Here is a 21372-nt window from a genome sequence, read left to right as displayed (position 1 = left end):
ATTTATTAAAGGATCCTCTTATTTTAGAGTGCTGTGATTGTGAAACTAATGAAGAGAATTTAAACTCATTTCTTAGGATCAATTTAGTACGCACACGCTTTAAATCGGTCATCTGTGCCGATTTAACTCTTTTGAAAGCTAGACATTGGTGGTTTGTTACAATCTGTACCATAATTATGGTAGCCTTAGCCATTATATTAGAGATATATCTGTGTAGAAAGAGAAGTGCAATACTGTAAATGTGTGTTGAACAATTAACTGCCCAATTACACTAGTACTTTTTACTAAGTCTGCATTAAGGATTGTATAGAGATATAAATGAAATAGGACAACATAAAATCAACAAAACATTTATTTCATCATTTTCTTTGAAGTACTTAGCAAGTTATTAAGTACATTTCTAAGTAATAATAGTTTAAATTAATTATACATGTTTGACCACCATAGTCATATAGAGATAGCGCTTAAAAACTCTTGAAATACAAAGGACTTTTTTAAGTAAGAGTTGTTATTAGGGCTGCTGTAGTTCAGACAGGTCTCGCAACGAGTGTGCACATCTCCCAGCATCCCTAGCAAATAATCATGCCCTATTTGTAATTATCCAGCTAACCTGTAGGATTAACTGTACAATTTTAAACTTTATTGTACCACCTGCTTTGTGTAAGATACGGCCAGTGATAATGTTTTGAATGCAAGGAATGTGTTGGCTGAAGGCATACATTGTTAGATTTGTGGTGATAAAGCAATGAGTGAAGGTAAAGTGAGAAAGTTTAAGGGTGGCTGTGCAAACTTTAATGACTTTTAGGTTGACCATCTGTGATCACTGAAGATATGGTGAGTGCTACTGAAACAATAATTAGTGAGGAAAAAACATAGACTAAGGAGATTATTGACTCTTTCAGCTAAGTTTTGGATCATCGTATTTCTTGGCACCTGAAACACAACCTTGCAGGGAAGTATTTAAACAGTGAAAACGAACATCAACTTCTGCCTGTCAGAATAGGTGGCAAATGTTTTTGAAAAGGACTTTTTTAAAAGTATGACAAAGCCTAAATAAACAAGGGAACTAAGAAAAATAATGAGAATATATAGAAACTAAAATTAAATTTTTCTTGAAAAATGCTTTGCTTTCGTAAAACCTAACCCTTACTTAAAAAATGTCTCTTGTACTACAAACATCTGATTGTATGAGATAGTAAAAGCCACCAAATTTCAATGAGGAAGATTGCTGGTGATGGAAACAGACAAACATACAAAAACTATTTACTTGTATGTTAGAAAGAAAGAAAGTGTAATTGGTTGTAATCATTGGTTTTAGAAAATATCTCTTTGTATTGTTTTTCATATGTTAAAATTATAATCCATAGCACTCATTTGACAAGTCTGCTGCCGAGGCAAACATTGCATGTAAGGACATCCAAGATGCTGTGAATAACAAATATATATTCATTTTCTTTGAGGACACTGAGATCAAATAAAGTGCACACAACCAATCCCAGAGCAAAGGACAGGCCCTACATGTTCCTAGAACACCTCTCTCCCACAACTCACCAATGTAGTGTCATTATACTAATTGTTCACACCAGGTCTTCGTGTCTGTATTATATGTGATACATGAGGGGTAGTACAGATTAATTACAGTGAATGTTGTTTTATTGGATTTGTTAGAAAATACAAATTGTCAATCGTACATTGTACATTGGTTTGAGGACTTATTAAGAAAATTGTCATGAATTTGTGAATCGAAACTGGTTACTATATATTTTAAGAAACAATTAAATCAACAAGAAACAAATCAAGTAAAGTCCCTAAATACAAGACAAATTAATTTAACATACTGTACATATGATTTTGAATTTTGATTGATACAGTATGTTGTTATTTCCCTATATTTTATCCAGGTCACTTCATTTTGACTTCCTAATACTTAAAATTGAGTTAAAATAAAAAAGTTAAATGATTTATGGAGATTTGATTCAAACACACTTTTATAGCTAGTTGTAGGTTTAGTCCTGACTTCAACTGGTGAAAGAAGACATCTTTACTTTAATTTTTAATTGTGATAAATATTTAAAATTTGAACTGATAAAAAACAGTTTTTTGTAGCCAGAAGTTTAGATACTTTGGCCAGTGGCTCACAATTATGGGGATAACTTGATAAAACGTAACGTTGATTTTGAGTAGTAGAGGATACAAGGGAGATGTAAGGAAGGACAGAAGGCCTCCATTGTTAGTTTTTCACTGGACTCCAATTTTTCAAAGGACAGCAGTTCTTTTATCACCATCAAGGATCCAATTGCTGGTTTACTTTGAACTTCGCAGAAATGACATGGTGGTCAAAGCGTTACAACACAAAACATGTTTTAACCCTTTTAATGCAACAGGTTGTGAGTTAAAAGCATATAAGAGAGTAATAACGTTCTTAAGTTATACAGCAACACCTTTTTTTTAATTATAAGTTAAAATAAATAACTTTCTGAGAGAAAATTGTGGATTTACTACAGTCATAACATCTACATAAAACATGTAAATACCAGAAAAGGTTTAGAACATATTCTCCTCATTAGAGAACAGATTAAGTTGCTAATGTATAATAAAAAGTGTTCTAGTTACTCATACACAGTATTTTCACAGAGCAATTTATCTTTGATAAAGGCAGATATCAACTGATCTTGTGTTTGTAAACCTCGAGGTGAGGATTTTCTTACATCCTTTGTCTTCATATTCCTTGTAAATGCATCTATATATTAACTACAGCCTAGCTGTGTGACAATCACACGTTACCCATAAAAAATTCAGTGTTTCCTGAATCACAACTATACAGATAGAGTAAACTTTTCTTAGACTGTTTTACAGAGAAAACTGCCACTGAAATGGCAATTTTAGTATACTTTGGCAACTAATAACTATAACAACTAGGCACTTATGAAAAATATTTGGAAAGAAACACTAAAAGGGTTAAAACATTTAAATATTAGTAAGAGATGCACTAAAATATCACAATGTATATAAAAATTGGTGTGAACACAACTTTAAATTTTTTTCATTATTAAGGTTAACGGTTAAAACATAGTTTCAAGGTTTTTATAGCAAAGAAACTTTGATTTACTATAAAATGGCAAATCCAGAGCTTACAAAGTATACAATACTGTTTACATAATTTTATTAGCTAAAGGCAGTTGTTTTTAAAATACATATGTAAACAATAATAACTGAAAGATAACTTTACTAAATCCTAACTTCTATATAATAATTTAAATAATTGACAACTTCATTTCCTATTTATTCAGCAATACTAATTATTCGGTTCAGTAATTATTGCAAAGTACTCTGCACCAGTTACGAAGGTAAATTCTTACATTTTTTGTACTAAATCCAGTCTTTTATTTCTAAAGCACATTTTATTCAAGGCAATACTAAAAAATATTAAAACTAATTCTCAGTAAACTATAGCAACACAAATTTCAAAATATTTTAATAAGACTAATTACTTGTCTGTTTTAGAAAATGAATATCACAGCTCTTCATAGTACCCATATAAGTAATATTTTTACTGTTTGATTAAGTATTCTTAAAGTGCTAAAGAGGTAAGTACTATTATACTTAATTTGTATATCATAGTTTACAAAAGGCGCTAAATATTTCATTTTTTAACTTGCATCAACTTTAATTTGACTGTGAAAGTAAGTTGACTTTGTCTCATAATGGATAGACACCATGATCAACAGGTAAACTATACAAGGTTCTGCAAATCCTGTACAACGTTAACTAAGTACTGAAATATGATTTAAAGAATTTTTCAAGGGGAACAGTGTAACTTCTAACTACGCGCTAAATAAATTGCACATTTCTAGCATACATAGTTAAAGAAACAAATTATATGATTTATTGCCATACAATGCAATAGCCTGTCATTTACATGAAGTGTTTATGTGATCATTGTTCTTTAGAGACAAATTTCCTACCTGAAGTAAAAGGTTTTGGTCTTGGCCTTTTAAAAGTCAATATCTAAAATATCAGCAACAACAATAGAGTGGATGGCCTCAGTGGTAGTTGTAGTGTTGCACTATTGTAAAGTAAGACACATTTACTCATTGAAATCAGACACTGATCACACAATGTGTCCTCGTATCAGAAATCCTATAAACAGACATTTTAATAACATACTACTACTTATCATTGTAAGTTAAATTACAACACTTTTCTTCTAAAATAAATTAAACAAAAACTGTATTTCACAAGCAAATCTACTAAATTAGATGTTCTCTTTACCACTTAACGCCCAACACACTTGTTATAACTTAAAATATCCTCCATTTCTTTTAACTTAATCTCAAAAGTATATATTATCGACTATTTAACTGAAAACTTTCCTTAATTGAACTGTACATCAAATAAATAGTGCTTAGTATTAATTAATTCTGAATGCAACCTGTGGATTACCCAACATTAGCAACAAATGTATTAGTAACTAAGTATATGACAGTAATGGGTTTTTCAAAGTCCATTTACTCGATTAGGCAACAAGTTAAATGTTCCTATTTCAAAATTTTGTGTGCCGCCTTTTACACCAAATGCAGCATAATAAAGAATTATTCAAAACATACTTCAAGTATTGGTACAGTCTTTTAAATTGTACCAGAAGCATCTGGTTCTATTTAATCCTTTGAGTGCCGTCTATATTGACCTCTCCAATATTTGTTGTTCTATTGCTAAATGAACGATTTTAAATAATGTAACAATTCATTTTATACATAGTACATGAAGTAAAATTGACTATCTAACTTGATTTCATTTCTAACAACCTGTAAAGATTTTTCACAATGAATGACCGTAAGCCTGTGTATGAGAGCAGGTCTATAGCATTTTGTACATGGGGAGTAAAATTGATAAATTAAAAATAATAAAGTAATTATTAATTTGTTATTTATTTATTTAATGTTATGTTCTATATTTAATTATTTTTGTTATTTTGTGAAGTTTTATACTAATCTTTATGGTGACAAGGTGCTTAGCTGAGCTCTAGACACGTCATTTCCAAAAAAGCATCTGGCACTCAGAGTATATCTTGAAATTTAAGAGAGGGAGCAAGTTTAACAGCCTGTACATTGTTACTTAATGATTTAGAAGGCAATTCCAGGCATTATAATTTAGAAAAGTACCCTGTATTTACATAGTAAATAATGTGTAATACAGCCATTCTGTAACCTCAATGAGCAAGGTGGTAACACATTCACTTTTAAAAACAGGGTTGTACGGCTGAATTATGTTATCTGAAAAATAAATGAATAGCGATACAGCAACAACAGAAATTGACAACTAGGCCAAACTAACAAATACAATCTTATTTGAGCAAAAAGATTTTATGGAAATTGATTCAATCCTAACAGAACAATAATGCAACTCTGTGTCATTCCTATATAGCGTGACTTAATTATAACCTTACCACATGTCATCAACAGTCAATGTGTTAACAACTTGTTTGAGGAAATAAGAAGCCAGGACGTCCATTGTATTCAACTTATAGGTTGTTTGTGCAGATTCAGAGATAGGGCAAGTCCAGACAAGCCTTGAAATTAATAACATAGTTTTCTGCTAGTTTAATTGAAATGTCCCTAAAATCATACTATATTCAATACATTAAGGCTTATTAGGCTTAAAACCTAAAAACTCTAGATTTCCGGACATCTTCTCCAATACCTTGAAACAAAGAATGGAAATAAGCTTTCCAATTGCAAATACAGTACTTTTAAAATAGTGCATTAACATTTCCTATGTGTACATAAAAATTGTCTAGAATTGAACGTACAAACATGTCGATCTACATTATTTTATAGGTCAAACTACACACTGCTCAAGATAAAAATCCTAATCCTAAAAATTTCAAATCGAATCTACTCAAAGGCCATTAAGGCCCATGGCTCTTTTTCCATGTTATTTTTGCCTTTTGATTTTTTGGCTTTCGATATATGGATTTATTTCTTTGTGATATTAGTTTTAAAAAATATTATTTTGCATTAAAGTATTTAGCGTTAACTATTTAGAATTGTATTACTTGAATATTACTGTATACTGTATTATCCATTTTATATCCAAATACTAAATATACTAAATTGTTTTTCTTTTTTTCCATATAAAATATTTACTTCTGTTTTTCAGTAATTAGTGGAAATAAATTTGATTTAAGGTGATATTTCCTAACCATGGTTATTGTTGTAATGATGTATTAGGTCACCTGGCTGAAGAAACAGTACAAAAAAGCCCTTTGCTTTACGAGTAAACTGTACTGGTAACAACCTTGATTTTAGCCTACTAAGAACAATGTTAAAACTTCATACGCTTTAGTTGTAACATTGCGGAAGATGTCCCATTTTAAGGATATAACTGATATACATCCAAAACCTTTTTAGTTTCAATATTTTTATTCATTATTCAGGAAAAACATTTCAAATTTATTTGTATACTTTATCATTTTAATACTTAAAACGTAAAAACTTCACAAAAAGTACTAAAAAGATTTTGGATGCACATTAATCATATCTTTAAAATGAGAATATCAGGGTGTAAAATTAATCCAAACATAGTATTGTTTTTATGGGGTAAAATTTAAGATTGTTCAATACGGCTGGCTCTTAATTCAGAAATAGGAACAAACACTAAATATATTGAGAAAATGGATAACAGTGGTTTTGATCCCTTAACTCATCGTAATGGAGTCTTCACACAATTTTAATATAACCAAATTTGTCAAACAATAAAATAAAATATTCACACACAAAACCCATGTTTAAACAAATTAATAACTCACACAAAAACAAAATGTGAACCAGCCTACACACAGAACTATGGAATCCTCCTTCTGTTATCCACTCATTGTATTTCTGATCTTCTGAAGCTGCACATCACATCTAAGGTTGTTATGAAATGGAAGTCCTAGCTTCTTTACAACAAATTAGAGGTTTTATAAACTCTTATCGATATACTGCTTAGCAGTGATAATAATTGTTAATTTATATTTCAAATATATACATTAATTAATGACAGAAATATGTATACTACATAAGAATAATGACTACAAAGTCAAATATCTTCAAATAACTTAAAATTGATCTTTGATCATTGCAGAGAGCATGTTTTACAAGTTGCCACTTATATTTGGACATTTATAATGAAATGTACATAAAAAATAAATATTATCACATAGATATTGTGACCTAAGTCAAAATAAATTTTATATTGATTTATATTTGTATGGAATCTATCTCTAGTTATTTAGCTTAGTTCAATGAACACCAGACAGATTTGCTTACTGACTAACATCTACTGAAGGCTATTATTTTGATAGTAAGTACTTTAAAACTAAAACAGAACTGGCAGAACAGTTACCTGAATTTATTACAGTATTTGAATGTTTTAATTCAAACGGAAGTATTATTTGTTTGAGGCGGTTCAACAGGTTTTCGGGTTTACCATCCTTCAGACTTATACAGAGTGGTAGAATCGCTGTACCTAGAAAAATTCACATTCATGTAAAATTGACATATACTGTTTTATTGTTACAATTTAATACAAATTTAGAATTGGATTTCACTTTTGGTTGATTTGAGTTCCAAATAAAGAAGGAAGAAGTAGGATAGTTACAAAAATCAGGGTTTTTCATACATTTTTAAATTTTTTTCATTTTTCATTCAATTCCTACTCCCCTTTTCCTTTCAACTGATGTAAAACATGTTAACAAAATAAAGGGTAGAAAACAATCTTGCAGCTTTTTAAATTTTTGGAGGAAAAGGAAAACCCCTTTTGGTTCTGGTTTAGAAAGCCCATTTTGTCCACATCTGTATTAGGTAAAAATTACTTCACATTCCTAGTCCTTATAAAATTAATTAAACCATATTTGTTTGAAGAAGCTTTGTATTAACGTTAAAGTAAAAAATATACCAATATTATTATAATTTACTTTAAAAAACATCAATATAATATTTTATTTTTAGGTTGAACTGACAATATTTATCTCAAGTTTAAAGCTGGAACACAGAAATGCTTCAAAAACTGAAATAAAAAGTAATATTGAAGAATTGAAGAACAACAACAATATATATATATATATATATATATATAAGAAATATATATTCTTCTATATATTGAAGAATTGATATTTTTTTGCTGTAACAGAAGGGACATTTTTAAGTAAGGATTGTTTCTCCATAAAATAGTCCTGAGGTTCATGTGATTGTCGCAATGAGTTTGCACACCATATCATCCAGAATGTTTTGCAAACACACTAACACACATGTGTAAGTTGCAACTCTGTAGCTAACGTGTAAGCATTGTTGTGAGGGTTAAAAATGTTTAAGATTATTGAATCGCTTGTGAAATTAAGTCCGTAATATTTTACACCAGTATAGTACTGGTTGGAGACCTGATACTGCGACATCATAAGACCCACCCAACCTCTCCACTTCATTCAATAAGAATAAGTGCTCCACCTCATAATTGTTAATATTTTATAGTTTTTCTTCTGAAATAGAAGATAATTAAATGCCATACCTGCTAGAGAATATATATCACTATTAACCCTGCGGTGCTCGTGCGGGCTACATGTGTAGCCCAGTGTAATTTGTTCACCTACTACTAGGAGTGATGTGTTCCTAGGAGGGTCTGAGCCTCAGTACCTTCAAACCAATAGCTGATCAGCCCAGTCAGTGTGCTCTTGCACTGCATAGAGTAAAGGTGTCCGTGTGGTTTTACTTCAAAGTGATCTGGGCTACAACTGTAGCCCGTGCGATTGTTTGTGTCATGAGTAATCCGAAGCGTGCCAGATTGACCAAACGAGATATTCTTGATGAGTTTGACAATCCTTTAAGTTCTGATGAGGAGGATTGCGTTGCCGTGGACAGTGATGATGGAGAAGTAGATCATGTGGAAGAAGAAATCCATTTATCCGATGAAGAAGATGCAGAAATGGCGCCTACTTCCCCTTCCAGTCCACAGGACATGAGTGAGTGTGATGATGAAGATAATACTCCTTTAGGTCATGTTTTTTATTCCAAGGACAAACAGAAGAGAGTGATGAAGTGGAATAAGTGTCCTCTTGATCCATCTAACATTCGTACAAGGGCATCAAACATTGTGTTGTGATTGCCCGGGCCTAGAGGTGAGGCTCGGAACACTAAAACTGAGATTGATTGTTTAATTTATATTTTGATGATGATGTTATAGAAATTATAGTAAATGGAACTAACATTTACATATTACTTACAAAAGACCAATTTGAGCGTGAAAGAGATGCAAGACCAATATATAAGACTAAAATTCGTGCTTTTATAGGAATTCTACTTCTCTCTGGTTGTTTGGGCAGTTGAAGGAAACACACAAAGCATATTTGGGACAATAATCGTGGAAGTGGCGTAGAATCGTGTTATTTGACAATGAGTGAAAATCTTTTTCATTTTCTAATGAGGTGTATGCGATTCGATGATATTCGAGATCGTCCACAAAGAAAAGTTGTAGATAATCTAGCACCTATTAGATCGTTTTTTGACCTGATTGTGCAGAAATTTAGGACGTTCTTCACACCCAGTGAGTATTACACTGTTGACGAACAATTGTTCAAGTTTAGAGGCAACTGCCAATTCAAGATTTACATTCCAAGTAAACCAGGAAAATATGAGATCAAGGATTTAGCCTTAGTTTGTGCAAAAACCATGCATGTGTGAAATTTAGAAGTTTATGTGGCTAAGCAGCCTCTAGGACCTTTCAATGTGTCACAGTCTGCAGAGGACGTGACAATTCGAATTTGTGAGCTAGTTGCAGGAACAAATCGGAATATTACAATGGACAACTGGTTTACTTCAATACCTTTGGCTGAAAAATTATTTGAAGAAAACAGTTGACTATTGTTGGTACGATGAGGTCTAACGCAATTGGCATAACCGAAGATCTTAAGGCAAATAAAAGCCGAGAATTATATTCCTCAATATTTGCACACCACAAAAAAAGACTCTTGTATCTTATTGCCCGAAGAAAAATAAGGCAATCGTCCTACTCTCGACAATGCACAGTGACCAAACCATTGATCTAGACAGTGGGGAGTTAAAAAAGCCAGAAATAGTTACATTCTACAATCGTACATAGGTTGGAGTCGATGTAGTTGACCAAATGTGTGCTAAGTATGATATATCAAGAAACACCAAGCGCTGGCCTATGGTAATTTTTTTTGGGCTTGTGAATAATGCAGCAATAAATGCTTCACGCATCTACAAGTTCAACAATATGGACACTTCAATGCCTAGAAGGGAATTTCTAGACCATCTTGCTTGGGAACTTTTTCATCCCCAGATCAGAAAACGCCTGGAATCCTCAGTGTTACCCACTGAAATGAAAATTCGAGCTAGGCGAATTTTGGGAATAGAAGAACCTAGACGTCAACCTATCCCACAAGACAACAGAGTTTTATGTTATAGTCTACAACAAGTGAACCTTATAATGTAAATTCAAGAGTTTTTGTAAAATGAAAAAGATTCAGAAATGTACATATAATGGTAAGATATTGACTTTTATGTAAATAAGCAATTTAAAACTAATTTATATATTTTATTGATTTTGTAATAAACATGTTTATAAGTGAAGTATTTTTCCATCATTCATGTCCTGAACTTTTTTTAAGTTTTACGACCTTAAAGATAGGCAATTTTCAAAACCAGCAAAATACAAAATAACGTAACTTTACAATTTTATTTTTTTATTTAAAAATTGTTGTGTAATACATTGAAATATTAATTTAAGTAAGAATATATGTTGGAAATAATAAAAAATATCTAAAACAGTGCTAAGGTTAAATGTCCCTGTACAAAAAACAAAAAAAAGTCGTGGGCTACAACTGTAGCCCATGCGAGTATTGGCGTAACAAAACATCACGCGAGTAGCGCAGGGTTAAGAGTAGTTTTTTTATTAAAATCTTTTCTTTCTTTTTTTTGTTTTTTGTTGTTTTTTTTTTAAGGAGAAGCCGGTCCCCTTTTATGCCTTACTTTGCCCATCCTCATGGGCCACTGGCCTGTGCGAGGATCTTATCAAACAGAATAAGGGGAAGAGTCAATACAGTACAAGGTAATAGGTTATATATTCTTTTAACATTATATTTTAAAGTGATATACATACTTTGTAAATCTTTATACAACAAAAAAATAGCCAGGAAAAAATTGGGGGGGGGAGGGTCCAGACAACTGATATTGTTCCGTAGTGGACAGAGAGTAAGGCCCCATTTTGCTCCTTAAAATGTCCTTGACCCATTTCTTGGTTGAGAATGATATTTCAGCAGCACATGTCAGTAATACTGAATTATTTAAATAATAATAATTGTTTACTAAGTAATTGAAAATTTGGGGGGGGGGGGGGTTGGGCTCCTTGGATTCCCTGGCTGGCTACATCAGGTTAAAGAACAAAAGAGTCTGTAGCAGATGATTAGTAAGAGATGATTCATGTGTTTATAATCAATCAGCTGTGATAAATACGTGAGAAAAATACATCCAGCTGGACGGATTGTGTGACATAGCGACTGGTAGTGGGGGGTAAGTTTGGCCTATATTATAGTCCGGACTTGGTTATAAACACCAAGACCAAACGCTATCACGCTCTGAAATTATTTGTCCTCTCCAGATAGGAAATGTATTAAAGAAAAACAGCTGAGATTGAATGAAGCAGGAAATAGAACATAATATTAAATTATTTACCTATTCCAACCATCTAGTTAAGGAATTTCAGGATGTGTGAGCAATGCTGAAAATGTAGATAGCTTGTGGAGAATATTTGGAAGTGAAAATCTACGGTTATATGCTCATAAAAGACCAACTATGGTTAACAATGGGTAGTGGCCACCATTTAAAAATAAAATTAATCCTACTACTAGGGTTAAAAAACATAACATTCTTAATAGAGTGAGACCAATTTTTAAATGTGATAGTGGCATTTTTATAATACAAGAGGCTGTAAAATACTTTAAGCTTTAAACTAAGGGTTTCTAGGCTATAAAACTTAGGATATGGTTAATTTGATCAACAAAACCATTTTAATAATTTCCTTTAAACATTGGTTCTTTCTTACTTCGTCAAGTGTATGCCCGTCTGTTTGTAATTTGACTTCAAATTTTATAATTTATGAATAGTTTATGTTATAATATTGAAATATGTATATTTAATTTTGATCAAGACTAACTTAGCACTGGCCATTTAAGAAAAATTCTATATAGTGGTAAAATATTTATATAACAAAAATGACAGTAACAAAGATACAAAAATATACTTAAATGAAGTTTTAAAATGAGGTGAATAATATTTATGACGACAAAACTAAAACAATTTATTTGTAATGTTTCTACGTGAATTAATTTAAATACATTAACAGAGAGTTAGTTTATTATTTATGATTTTTATTAGTAAAAAGGCAAACAGACATACAGACTAAAGAAACTTACAAAAAACCAATGTCATCAGAATTATTTAATTATTTTAACACTAGGATCATATAAGCCAGTGATCTCACAGCTAAGGCAAAGGATCTAGGTAGAGTAGAGTCAAATGTTGTCTCTGACCGTTAACTTTTTATCAATACTGTCAACCTTACCTGGAGCAACACACTGACAACATATGATGAGTCTTATCTGCCCTGTATGCAATAAAACATAACTGACCCCAACACAGCAAGCTACCTACTTTGCAGCTATGTGGCCTACTTTGCTTTGTATGAGTCTCATATAAGATGTGAATTACTCCTGTATGGAGTGGTACATCAATTTATAATGTGGAAAGAGAGCCCATTCTGCAGAAACAAGCTATAAGGATACTTGGTAACGTACAGCCTATGCAAATATGTAAAGATGCTTTCATAGAATTCAAGATCATGTGTGCCTGTATGTGCGAGAGGTGATTCTGTACACTGAGACCCAAGACCATCTTCACAACAACTTCCACATCTGGCATGCATCCCATTTGTGACTTACCAACATCGACTCGCTCTGTATGAAAAAAAGCAGCTACCTTGACTGCAGACTATATATTGACCTTCCGAGGGAATTGAGCAAAATGAGGGGGCAAGAATTGAAGAGGGAGGTGAACTCACCAAAGGTATGAATGAAGTGCGAGCAATGTGCTGGAGCAATAACAAGATGGAGGTGCCAATTTCGTGATGATCACAGAATCATGTAGGTAATAGTGCTGACTTATCACCAGTGACTATATGGTGTTCATGATGGTCACTCTGCCAACCGCTTGTATCACTCCTTAATCTGCGAGATGCCAATAGCATAGGTTTCGAAAGCCATTTGAATCTTTTACATGGTTCCCACTTCACTGTCGCCAGTTTCTGACAAAATTTGATGTTGTACCATCTACTTAAAATGATCCAACATTTCCCTTCAAATAAAAGAACCAGCGAGAACACTACACAGTATCTTACTCCAGCCAGCAACCGATGCTATCCAAGGTTAGCTCATGTAAGCCCGCTTCGTTCATATAAATCAGGTTTTCTTTGAAACTTCCATATATGTTTAATTGATAAGTACAGTGATTCTAACCTATTAAGATGTAAGGATTATTACTATAGGTATGTTGCAGACTGTTTATTCTTTGAAACAATGGCATTCGTTGTTAATTTTAGGTAATACAGACAAATGTTTTTATTTGCTTTCTGTTGAGTGTGTTCCAGAACAGCCTTCTAGTAATTGCTGAATATTTTCTCATTAATGATAAATTTGGACGGTATTCAAACAGTAGCAGTGATGTTACAATATTGTACAAACGACACAAATTTCAGTAGTTAACATTTTTGAAAGACTTGCCACATTTCTGTGATACTTTTCCAACTTTCATACTGAGTATTATAAGTGATCAGATATATAGAAAATGCCACCACATGTAAGTTAAGCTGTCATTCAAATTTTAACTTAAAGAACAAAAACCAAATAAATTATACTGTTAAATTTGAGGTGTACTAGTAAATGACTTTTCAGCATTGAGGATTTCGGTATATAAATTAAGTGAAGGATATGAACATTTGGATACTGAACCGATGATTGGTCAGCACAACTGAATATAAGAGTAAATACAAAACTGAACACCTGTATTATAATTTAAAATTCCAGAAGAACTTTGACTTTTTTTAAATGGTACATTTGTTAACTATTCTAAATATTTACTGGTAAAGTTCTTTTCTGGGATTTCTTTATTAAAATTATTGTAAAAAATAACAATATACTTACATATGAGCAAACCTGCAAGAAGTTGGAACAACAGAGGACAATGTGAGTCTATCAGTCGACTGAAAATCTTAGAGCCAGAGGCAGACCCCAGTCTACCACACACCATCACCAGTGACACAGCCATTGCTCTGGAACAACAGAGGACAATGTGAGTCTATCAGCTGAATGAGAATCTTAGAGCCATAGGACAGAGAACTCAGTGTATTTTTCTGCAGTGTTTCACAATACCTTTCTGCATTGATTGTTGAGCCTTGTTCAAGGAAATAAAGCAAAATCACACCATTACTGTCCCAAAAAACAGTTGCCATGATCTTTCTGGCAAGAATCTTTAAAAAGTTCAAGAATAGTAAAACCCTGACAATCAACACTGGATATAAGAAGCTATATAAGCCGACATTTTGTATGGATTTACCAGTTTGAGGTCCAATTTGCAACATTTTGTTCTCATTATAGATACTTTTAATTTGACGCACTACTCGATTTAGACTAATTGTTCTCTGATAAGATTAAAAATAAGATATTTGCATGAAAAAGTAGATATTCATGAGTAAGTTTTAATACTTTATCTGCAATGGATAAAATGTAGTCGTCTCCATACAACCTCACTTGGTTGTCAGCTATATTGTTAATTATTTCAAAGTATTAAATTTTCATACTTTATAATTTATCAGTTACATCAAGGTTTTATTATTGAATGTACACACATTAATAATAGTTCACTTAATAATAATGTCATACACTTTTTTATTATGTTTGAAATTACTCACACAACAGTTAAAAATGTTAAACCAGTAATTTTTAAAAACTTTAGTACGCTGTAGATATTTAATGGATGAGTTAAAAATAAAATTGCCAAGAATAAAAACGTTTTAAAATTGAATTTAATATCAAAAATTTAACGAAAATATAAGGTGTTCCGGAAGAAATTTTAAACTTGTTCACCATATTGGAAAATGGTGGCTAATTTTAAAATTCTAAAATCACATTTTTTGACTTTTGAACCAAAATTTTGACTTCCCTGCACATTTAGTTGTTTATGCGATACCAATTGTGACACAGATAGATAAAAATGGACACCCTGTAGAGTGCAATAACCTCCTTCCTTCAAGTATCTGACATTTCAATCTTAATTCTTAGGCTTACGTGGCCAGTGTTATATCTAACATCTAAGTTTATCGGTTGACTGAAGACGGCTCTTCACATTGAGGGTGAAATATTTCAAAAATGAATTGTGTGTAAATGTTTTGACATGATTTGAATCGGAAAACTTAGATGCTAGTTATCTAATATTCTGTTTCATTTTACATTATATGCTGAACAAATTGAGTCTCTTTAAGTAATTAAAAAAAGTCAATTAGAGGAATATTGATTTATATTTTATTTAGGCTATGTATATTTAGGGTACATCCCTATTCCGCTTTAGTTACTGTAGTATTCAAAATTTTCACGATGACGGTGAAGGTCAATTATACAGTCTTCAGTGTTGTATTATTTGTACTTAACTAAAAATATGAGATGACTGTAATGTTACTTTAAAGTACTCTATATGAAGCTTTGTAACATGGTTTCACCATGCTGTAATTCTAAAGTCTTAAACATGATGACTCTTATATACTACTAGATATTTTTTACTATCTTTCATATTATAATTTACATCCTATAGTTTTCTGAAGTTTTTAACAAGATATATATCCTACCTTCCATTATTTATCAATCGTAACACCAAAAACATATACAGGGTGAGGCAGACCACCCGTACAGTACGTATAGCGGCCAAACCAAACGAGGTAGATTATTCGTAACAACTTAAACCCCCCTATTTCCACCCCAAAGAATTCGGAGAAATTATTTTGAAATCTCTAAAACTCCCCAAAAGGATAGTTTTTGGAAAACCCCCCCCTTGTGGTTTTTGGAAAATTTTCAAATGTAAAGGTATGTTGAGTTATACATCATTTTAAAGGTATTTCTTCACTGATTATTTTGATGGAAAAATTTTGAACCTATCTTGCCGCTTATGTACAGGGTACACCAAAACGTTAAAAAATCAGGGGTTTGTGGGTAAATTTATTGCAACTACCTGCACAAATGTAGAGAGAGACGATATTTTTATTGAAAAATAATGATGAGATGGCTTATCGAAAAATATCATCAAATGCCACCCTATCCCAAAATTTACACATTTAAAAAATACATAGAATTTTGAAATACTTAACCGCCCCAATCTAAAAAAAATCAAATAGCAACCTAGGTTGTGTTGTACATAATTAGAAAGGTCTTTAAAAAATAAACATTTTGTACATTTAAAGTTTGTCTCTATCTCCAATGGTTTCAAAACTGTAGTACAAAAATAGATTTTTTAATAATTTTACTCAATGTATTTATTATATAAGTCAGTGCAATGTGCAAGTAAAAAAAAGTTCCAACAGTAAACTCGTCTCTTTCGTTTATGATTGAAAAAAAATACTGTATCCAATTTTTAAGAGTTTTTTTGTAATTTAAAAAGGTATTGGAATACTGTAAACTACAATGTATTACAATAAGTGCTGAGTTCTCTCATGAAACAGGAAAATTACCCAGTTATTAAATTAGTACATTTTCAATTATAAAAAGTTTTATACTTAAATTACACAAAATGTATAGGAGAAAACCCGTTGTTATTTAATCATTTAGTCATTAATCATGTTATTTAAGTTGGGGTTCAACACCAATGATGCTATTAAAAGATCCAATATCAAACTGATCAAAATACATAAGAGTCTCAAAAACTTGATAACTCAACTTTGTCATTGTTCCAAATACTAAAATATACCTTGCATGATCATACAAACATGGCCTGCACTTTAATGCAAGCGGTTAAAATTAAACTCCTCAAACCAAATTTGTCTTGGAATTAAGAATCATATATCCAAAAATATACGAGGTTACGTCATTCCACAAGCTACTGAGAGTGAACTAATTACACTTCCCCATGAGACGTACGTGGATGCTGTCAAAGGGATCACTGATATACCTGGAGGAGAAGCAGAGTTCACCACCTCAACTACATCAGAAGTGCTGCAGTCACATGAGGAAAGAGACAGTCCAGTGCCAGTGTTTACCACAACTATAACAAAACTTGACAACAAAACTTGTACAGATGATTTTTTAGGGACACAGGTTCCACCCCAGAGTTGCAACACAGAACTTAAACCTCTTCCAAAAAGTAAAACACAGGCATTAAAACTTTGTTAACAAATTCTACGTTCAGCATAGTCCACAAAATGCTCAAACTGCAACAAATAAGTTAGATGAACTTTCTCTTCTATGTGAGGAACTTAAACAAGACATCTTCATAGTTTCGGAACACGGATTTACAAACGAAACAATAAATTTTTTTCAAAAAATTATTAACTTTGATCTGGCCCAATCCTTTCAGCGTCAATTTTATAAGGGAGGTGGAGTAGGCAATTTTAGTTCGAGATCGAATCAAGTCTGAGCCACTGAGGTTTAATGTAGGAATTGAATTAGATTTTGAGATGGCTGGAGTTGAGGTCTGCTTGAGTTCTCTCGGGAGAATTGCTGTAGTTGGTTTGTTACAGATCACCAAATGGCCAATTTGGTGTTTTTTTTCGAGAGGCTTGAGCGGCTTCTAAACTATCTCCTCAATAATTTTAAATATTTTGTTATAATGGGGGATATCAATATTAATGTTTTAAATATGAATGATAAGCAAACTCAACAGCTTAGAGACTTGCTCAAATCTTTTAGTCTTAGCTGGTCTGTGAACTCGCCAACTCGTGTGACAGCGACATCGAGCACTGCCATTGATAATGTCATAAACAAACGTACTCAATAGTTCTGTGTCAATGCTGAACACTGCTATATCCGACCATTACGCACAGGAGGTGGTGATCCCCGTGGATGTTCAGTGAGCCAAGAATCCCACAAACATTATTTTAAGGAGAATGTCCATCCACATAACATAAATCTTTTAAATAAATGTCTGGCAGATGAAAATTGGATTTTTTTAGATTCTTTTACTTCTGCAGACACAATATTCGACTCCTTCAACAGTTGTTTCATGTTCCACTTAAATGTTTGCTGTCCCCTTAGGAAAATAAAAAACAAAAGGTAAAGTTCAGAAGAATTCTTGGATAACACCTGGAATTCTGATTTCTAGAAATAAATTAAAATTCTATAATGAAATATTCAGGAACACTAATGATTATAGATTCAAATCCTTCTATAGAAATTACAAAAGAATTTATAAAAAAGTAATAACTGCTGCAAAATCATACGAAATAAACAATAAACTAAAACAGTCATCTAACTTTTCTAAGACAGCTTGGAACATTATAAAAAACTCAATAAATAAAGCATCTTCAAAATCCATTGCAACCGATCCAAATGCAATAGCTTTGGAATTTAATAAATTTTTTCTCCTCAGTGGCTGGTTCTCTTGATGCTGACCATGAATTGGAACTGGATACAGTCACCACACATACCCCTGCTTCATCTATGGTTCTGGCCCCTGTGTGTGAGGACGAAGTGGGAACGTATTGTAAGAAGTTTTTTCAGCTAAAACTTCCAATGACATAAATGGCATATATCAATGTGGCTTATAAAACAATGTTATCAGCACATATTAAGCCCATTGACAAAAATCATAAATGTTTCTTTCGAAACTGGGGACATTCCCATCCGCACTCCAATTGGCAAAAGTCGTTACCTGTTTTCAAAAAAGGCGATCCAAAGTTAGCGGATAACTATCGACCAATTTCAATTTTACCTGTTTTTAGCAAAATCTTTGAAAAACTGTTCCTGGACCGACTTCTTAATTTTCTTGACAAACACAAAATTTTGTCTGATCTACAATTTGGTTTCAGACCAGGAAGATCAACTTTTGGAGCAATCACACAAACTTGTAGACTTTATTGTGGAAGGCTTTGAGACACACCAAAGAACGCTCAGTGTCTTTCTTGATCTCTCAAAAGCGTTTGATACTGTTAATCATGTATATTGCTACACAAGCTGGAAGGCTGTGGTGTACGAGGGACAGCACACCAGTGGCTCCACTCATTACTTGAGTAGTAGAAGTCAATGTGTTCAGGTCCAGAATGCAGTATCAAGTACTATTAGAATATACCAAGGAGTCCCACAGGGATCAATCTTGGGTCCTGTCCTTTTCTTGATTTATGTGAATAATATCCATGCGTCAGCCTTATATGGGAAAATAATTCAATACACAGATGACACGACTCTCTGTTTCCGGACTGATTCTCTAACTACATTGGAGATTCATAACCTTCATTGATCTTAACTCCTGCATTCAAAATTTTCTGGTAAATAATCTCAAAACTAATCATGAAAAGACAAATTAACATCAACTTCTGTTTACGTGGGTTGAATACATTATGAAACCCCAACAGTAATGATGGATAACATTGTTCTGGAAGAAACTGATTCTGCTAAATTTCTAGGATACACCTAGATAAAAGGGTTAACCTGGAAAGTTCACATTGAAAGTGTATGTGCTAAATTGGCAACTGGAATTTTTGTCCTTCGCAATTTATCAAAGTTTTGTACGTCTGATGTCTTAATGATGGCTTACTATGGATTAATATTTCCATACCTGTCGTACGGAATTTCTCTGTGGGGCAGTTGTGCCATATCAAACTTGGAAAGAGTATTCAGACTGCAGAAAAAAGCTGTTCGAATCATCGCATAATTGAACAACAGAGAGTCATGTCGAAGTGCCTTCAGGGAGCTCAACTTGCTAACTCTACCCAGCTTGTATATTTTAGGAGACTTCATTTTACTGTCGATTTCAGTGTATATTCACGCAGGGCAGTGATATACACAAATACGAGACAAGAGCTCGGGGGCGCTTTCGAGCCCGACAGCATAGAACAGCAGCATTTGAACGCCTCCCTTCTCAAGCTGGGATCAAATTCATTAACAATCTCCCTGAAACACTAAATTTAGAAACAAATCCAAAAAAATTAAAAACCCAATTAAAACACTACCTGGTTGTCTTGTGCTTTTTACTCAGTTGGCGAGTTTATGGAGCACACTTGGGATTGATATTCGCGGCAGTGTTGCAATCCTGGGGGTTGATCCCACGAATTATGAATTTTGTATGTGTATGAATGTGTGCCTGCGTGCAACTGTATGGAAAGTCGAGTGAATGGATTTAGTTTTTAAGATAAATACCGTAAAAAATTGGTAGTATTGACTATTGCAATACAATGTAATATATATTGTCAACGCAATAAAATATATTCTATTCTATTCTATTCTATCATTGATGTGAGTGCCATGGAAGGAAGGAATATCCTGTCATTATTAAAAAAAGTAAACACTTCAAACTGGCTTTGAAAATAAATCTACCATGTTACAGCAGCATCATGGTAAATTATCAATATGATAATTATCAATTATTAAACTAAAACCAACAATAACCTAGTAACTGACTGAGGTCAGTTAAGTGAGGAGTTAAAACCGGTGCTCAAACTGCAACCCATTGTTTTCCAGACAGAGTTCAATCCTTGAGGTGAAGCTATCTACAGCTCTAATTATCTCTTCTCTACTGATCGTGTTTATAGCCTAACTTATCCGCTGCATCATGTCCTCTCTAGTTGTTTGTCTTGATTTATACACTAGTTCTTTTAGTCTACCCCACAAGTAAAAGTCCATACACGTTAAATCAGGAGATCTCGCTGGGTAGTTCACAGGGCCGCCTCTTCCAATCCATCTGTCAGGGTATTGCTCGTTTAGAATTAATCGAGAATCTTCGGAGTAGTGTGCTGGTGCCCCATCGTGCATAAACCACATACGTTGTAAGATTTCCTCAGGAATTTCGATCAATAAATTAGGCAAGTGACCAATGAGAAAGTTGATATAAACTAATCGGTCTATGCGATCGTCAAAGAAGAATGGCCCTACAATTTTGTCACCGATAATACCGCACCAGGTATTTAGTGTCCAGTACCTTCGGTTGTCCACTTCTCGCACCCAGTGTGGGTTTTCAAACGCCCAGTATCTCATATTGTGACGATTCACTTCTCCATTACTCCTAAACGTGGCCTCATCACACCACAGAATGTTATGGTGAAAGTTTTGATTTTGTTGTAGTTTTTCTC

At 32.9% G+C, this 21372-nt stretch overlaps 1 protein-coding gene across 1 annotated transcript in view; it reads right to left on the bottom strand.

Moving 5' to 3' along the window:
• Positions 1–334: 334 nt before the first annotated feature.
• The window catches only part of LOC124369410, a 36520-nt gene continuing 15482 nt past the window's right edge, over positions 335–21372 (bottom strand). The window contains exons 5-7 of the mRNA XM_046827417.1: positions 14252–14379; positions 7387–7509; positions 335–4140 (exon numbers count right to left, since the gene is read on the bottom strand). Of these exons, the coding sequence (XP_046683373.1) occupies positions 4112–4140; positions 7387–7509; positions 14252–14379 (280 nt within the window). The 3' untranslated portion in view covers positions 335–4111. The remainder of the gene's footprint in view (positions 4141–7386; positions 7510–14251; positions 14380–21372) is intronic.

The sequence above is a fragment of the Homalodisca vitripennis genome, chromosome X (assembly GCF_021130785.1).
Source record: "Homalodisca vitripennis isolate AUS2020 chromosome X, UT_GWSS_2.1, whole genome shotgun sequence".
Classification (NCBI taxonomy): domain Eukaryota; kingdom Metazoa; phylum Arthropoda; class Insecta; order Hemiptera; family Cicadellidae; genus Homalodisca; species Homalodisca vitripennis.
Note: the sequence above shows the minus strand (reverse complement) of the source record. Positions and strands in the feature narration are given on the sequence as shown.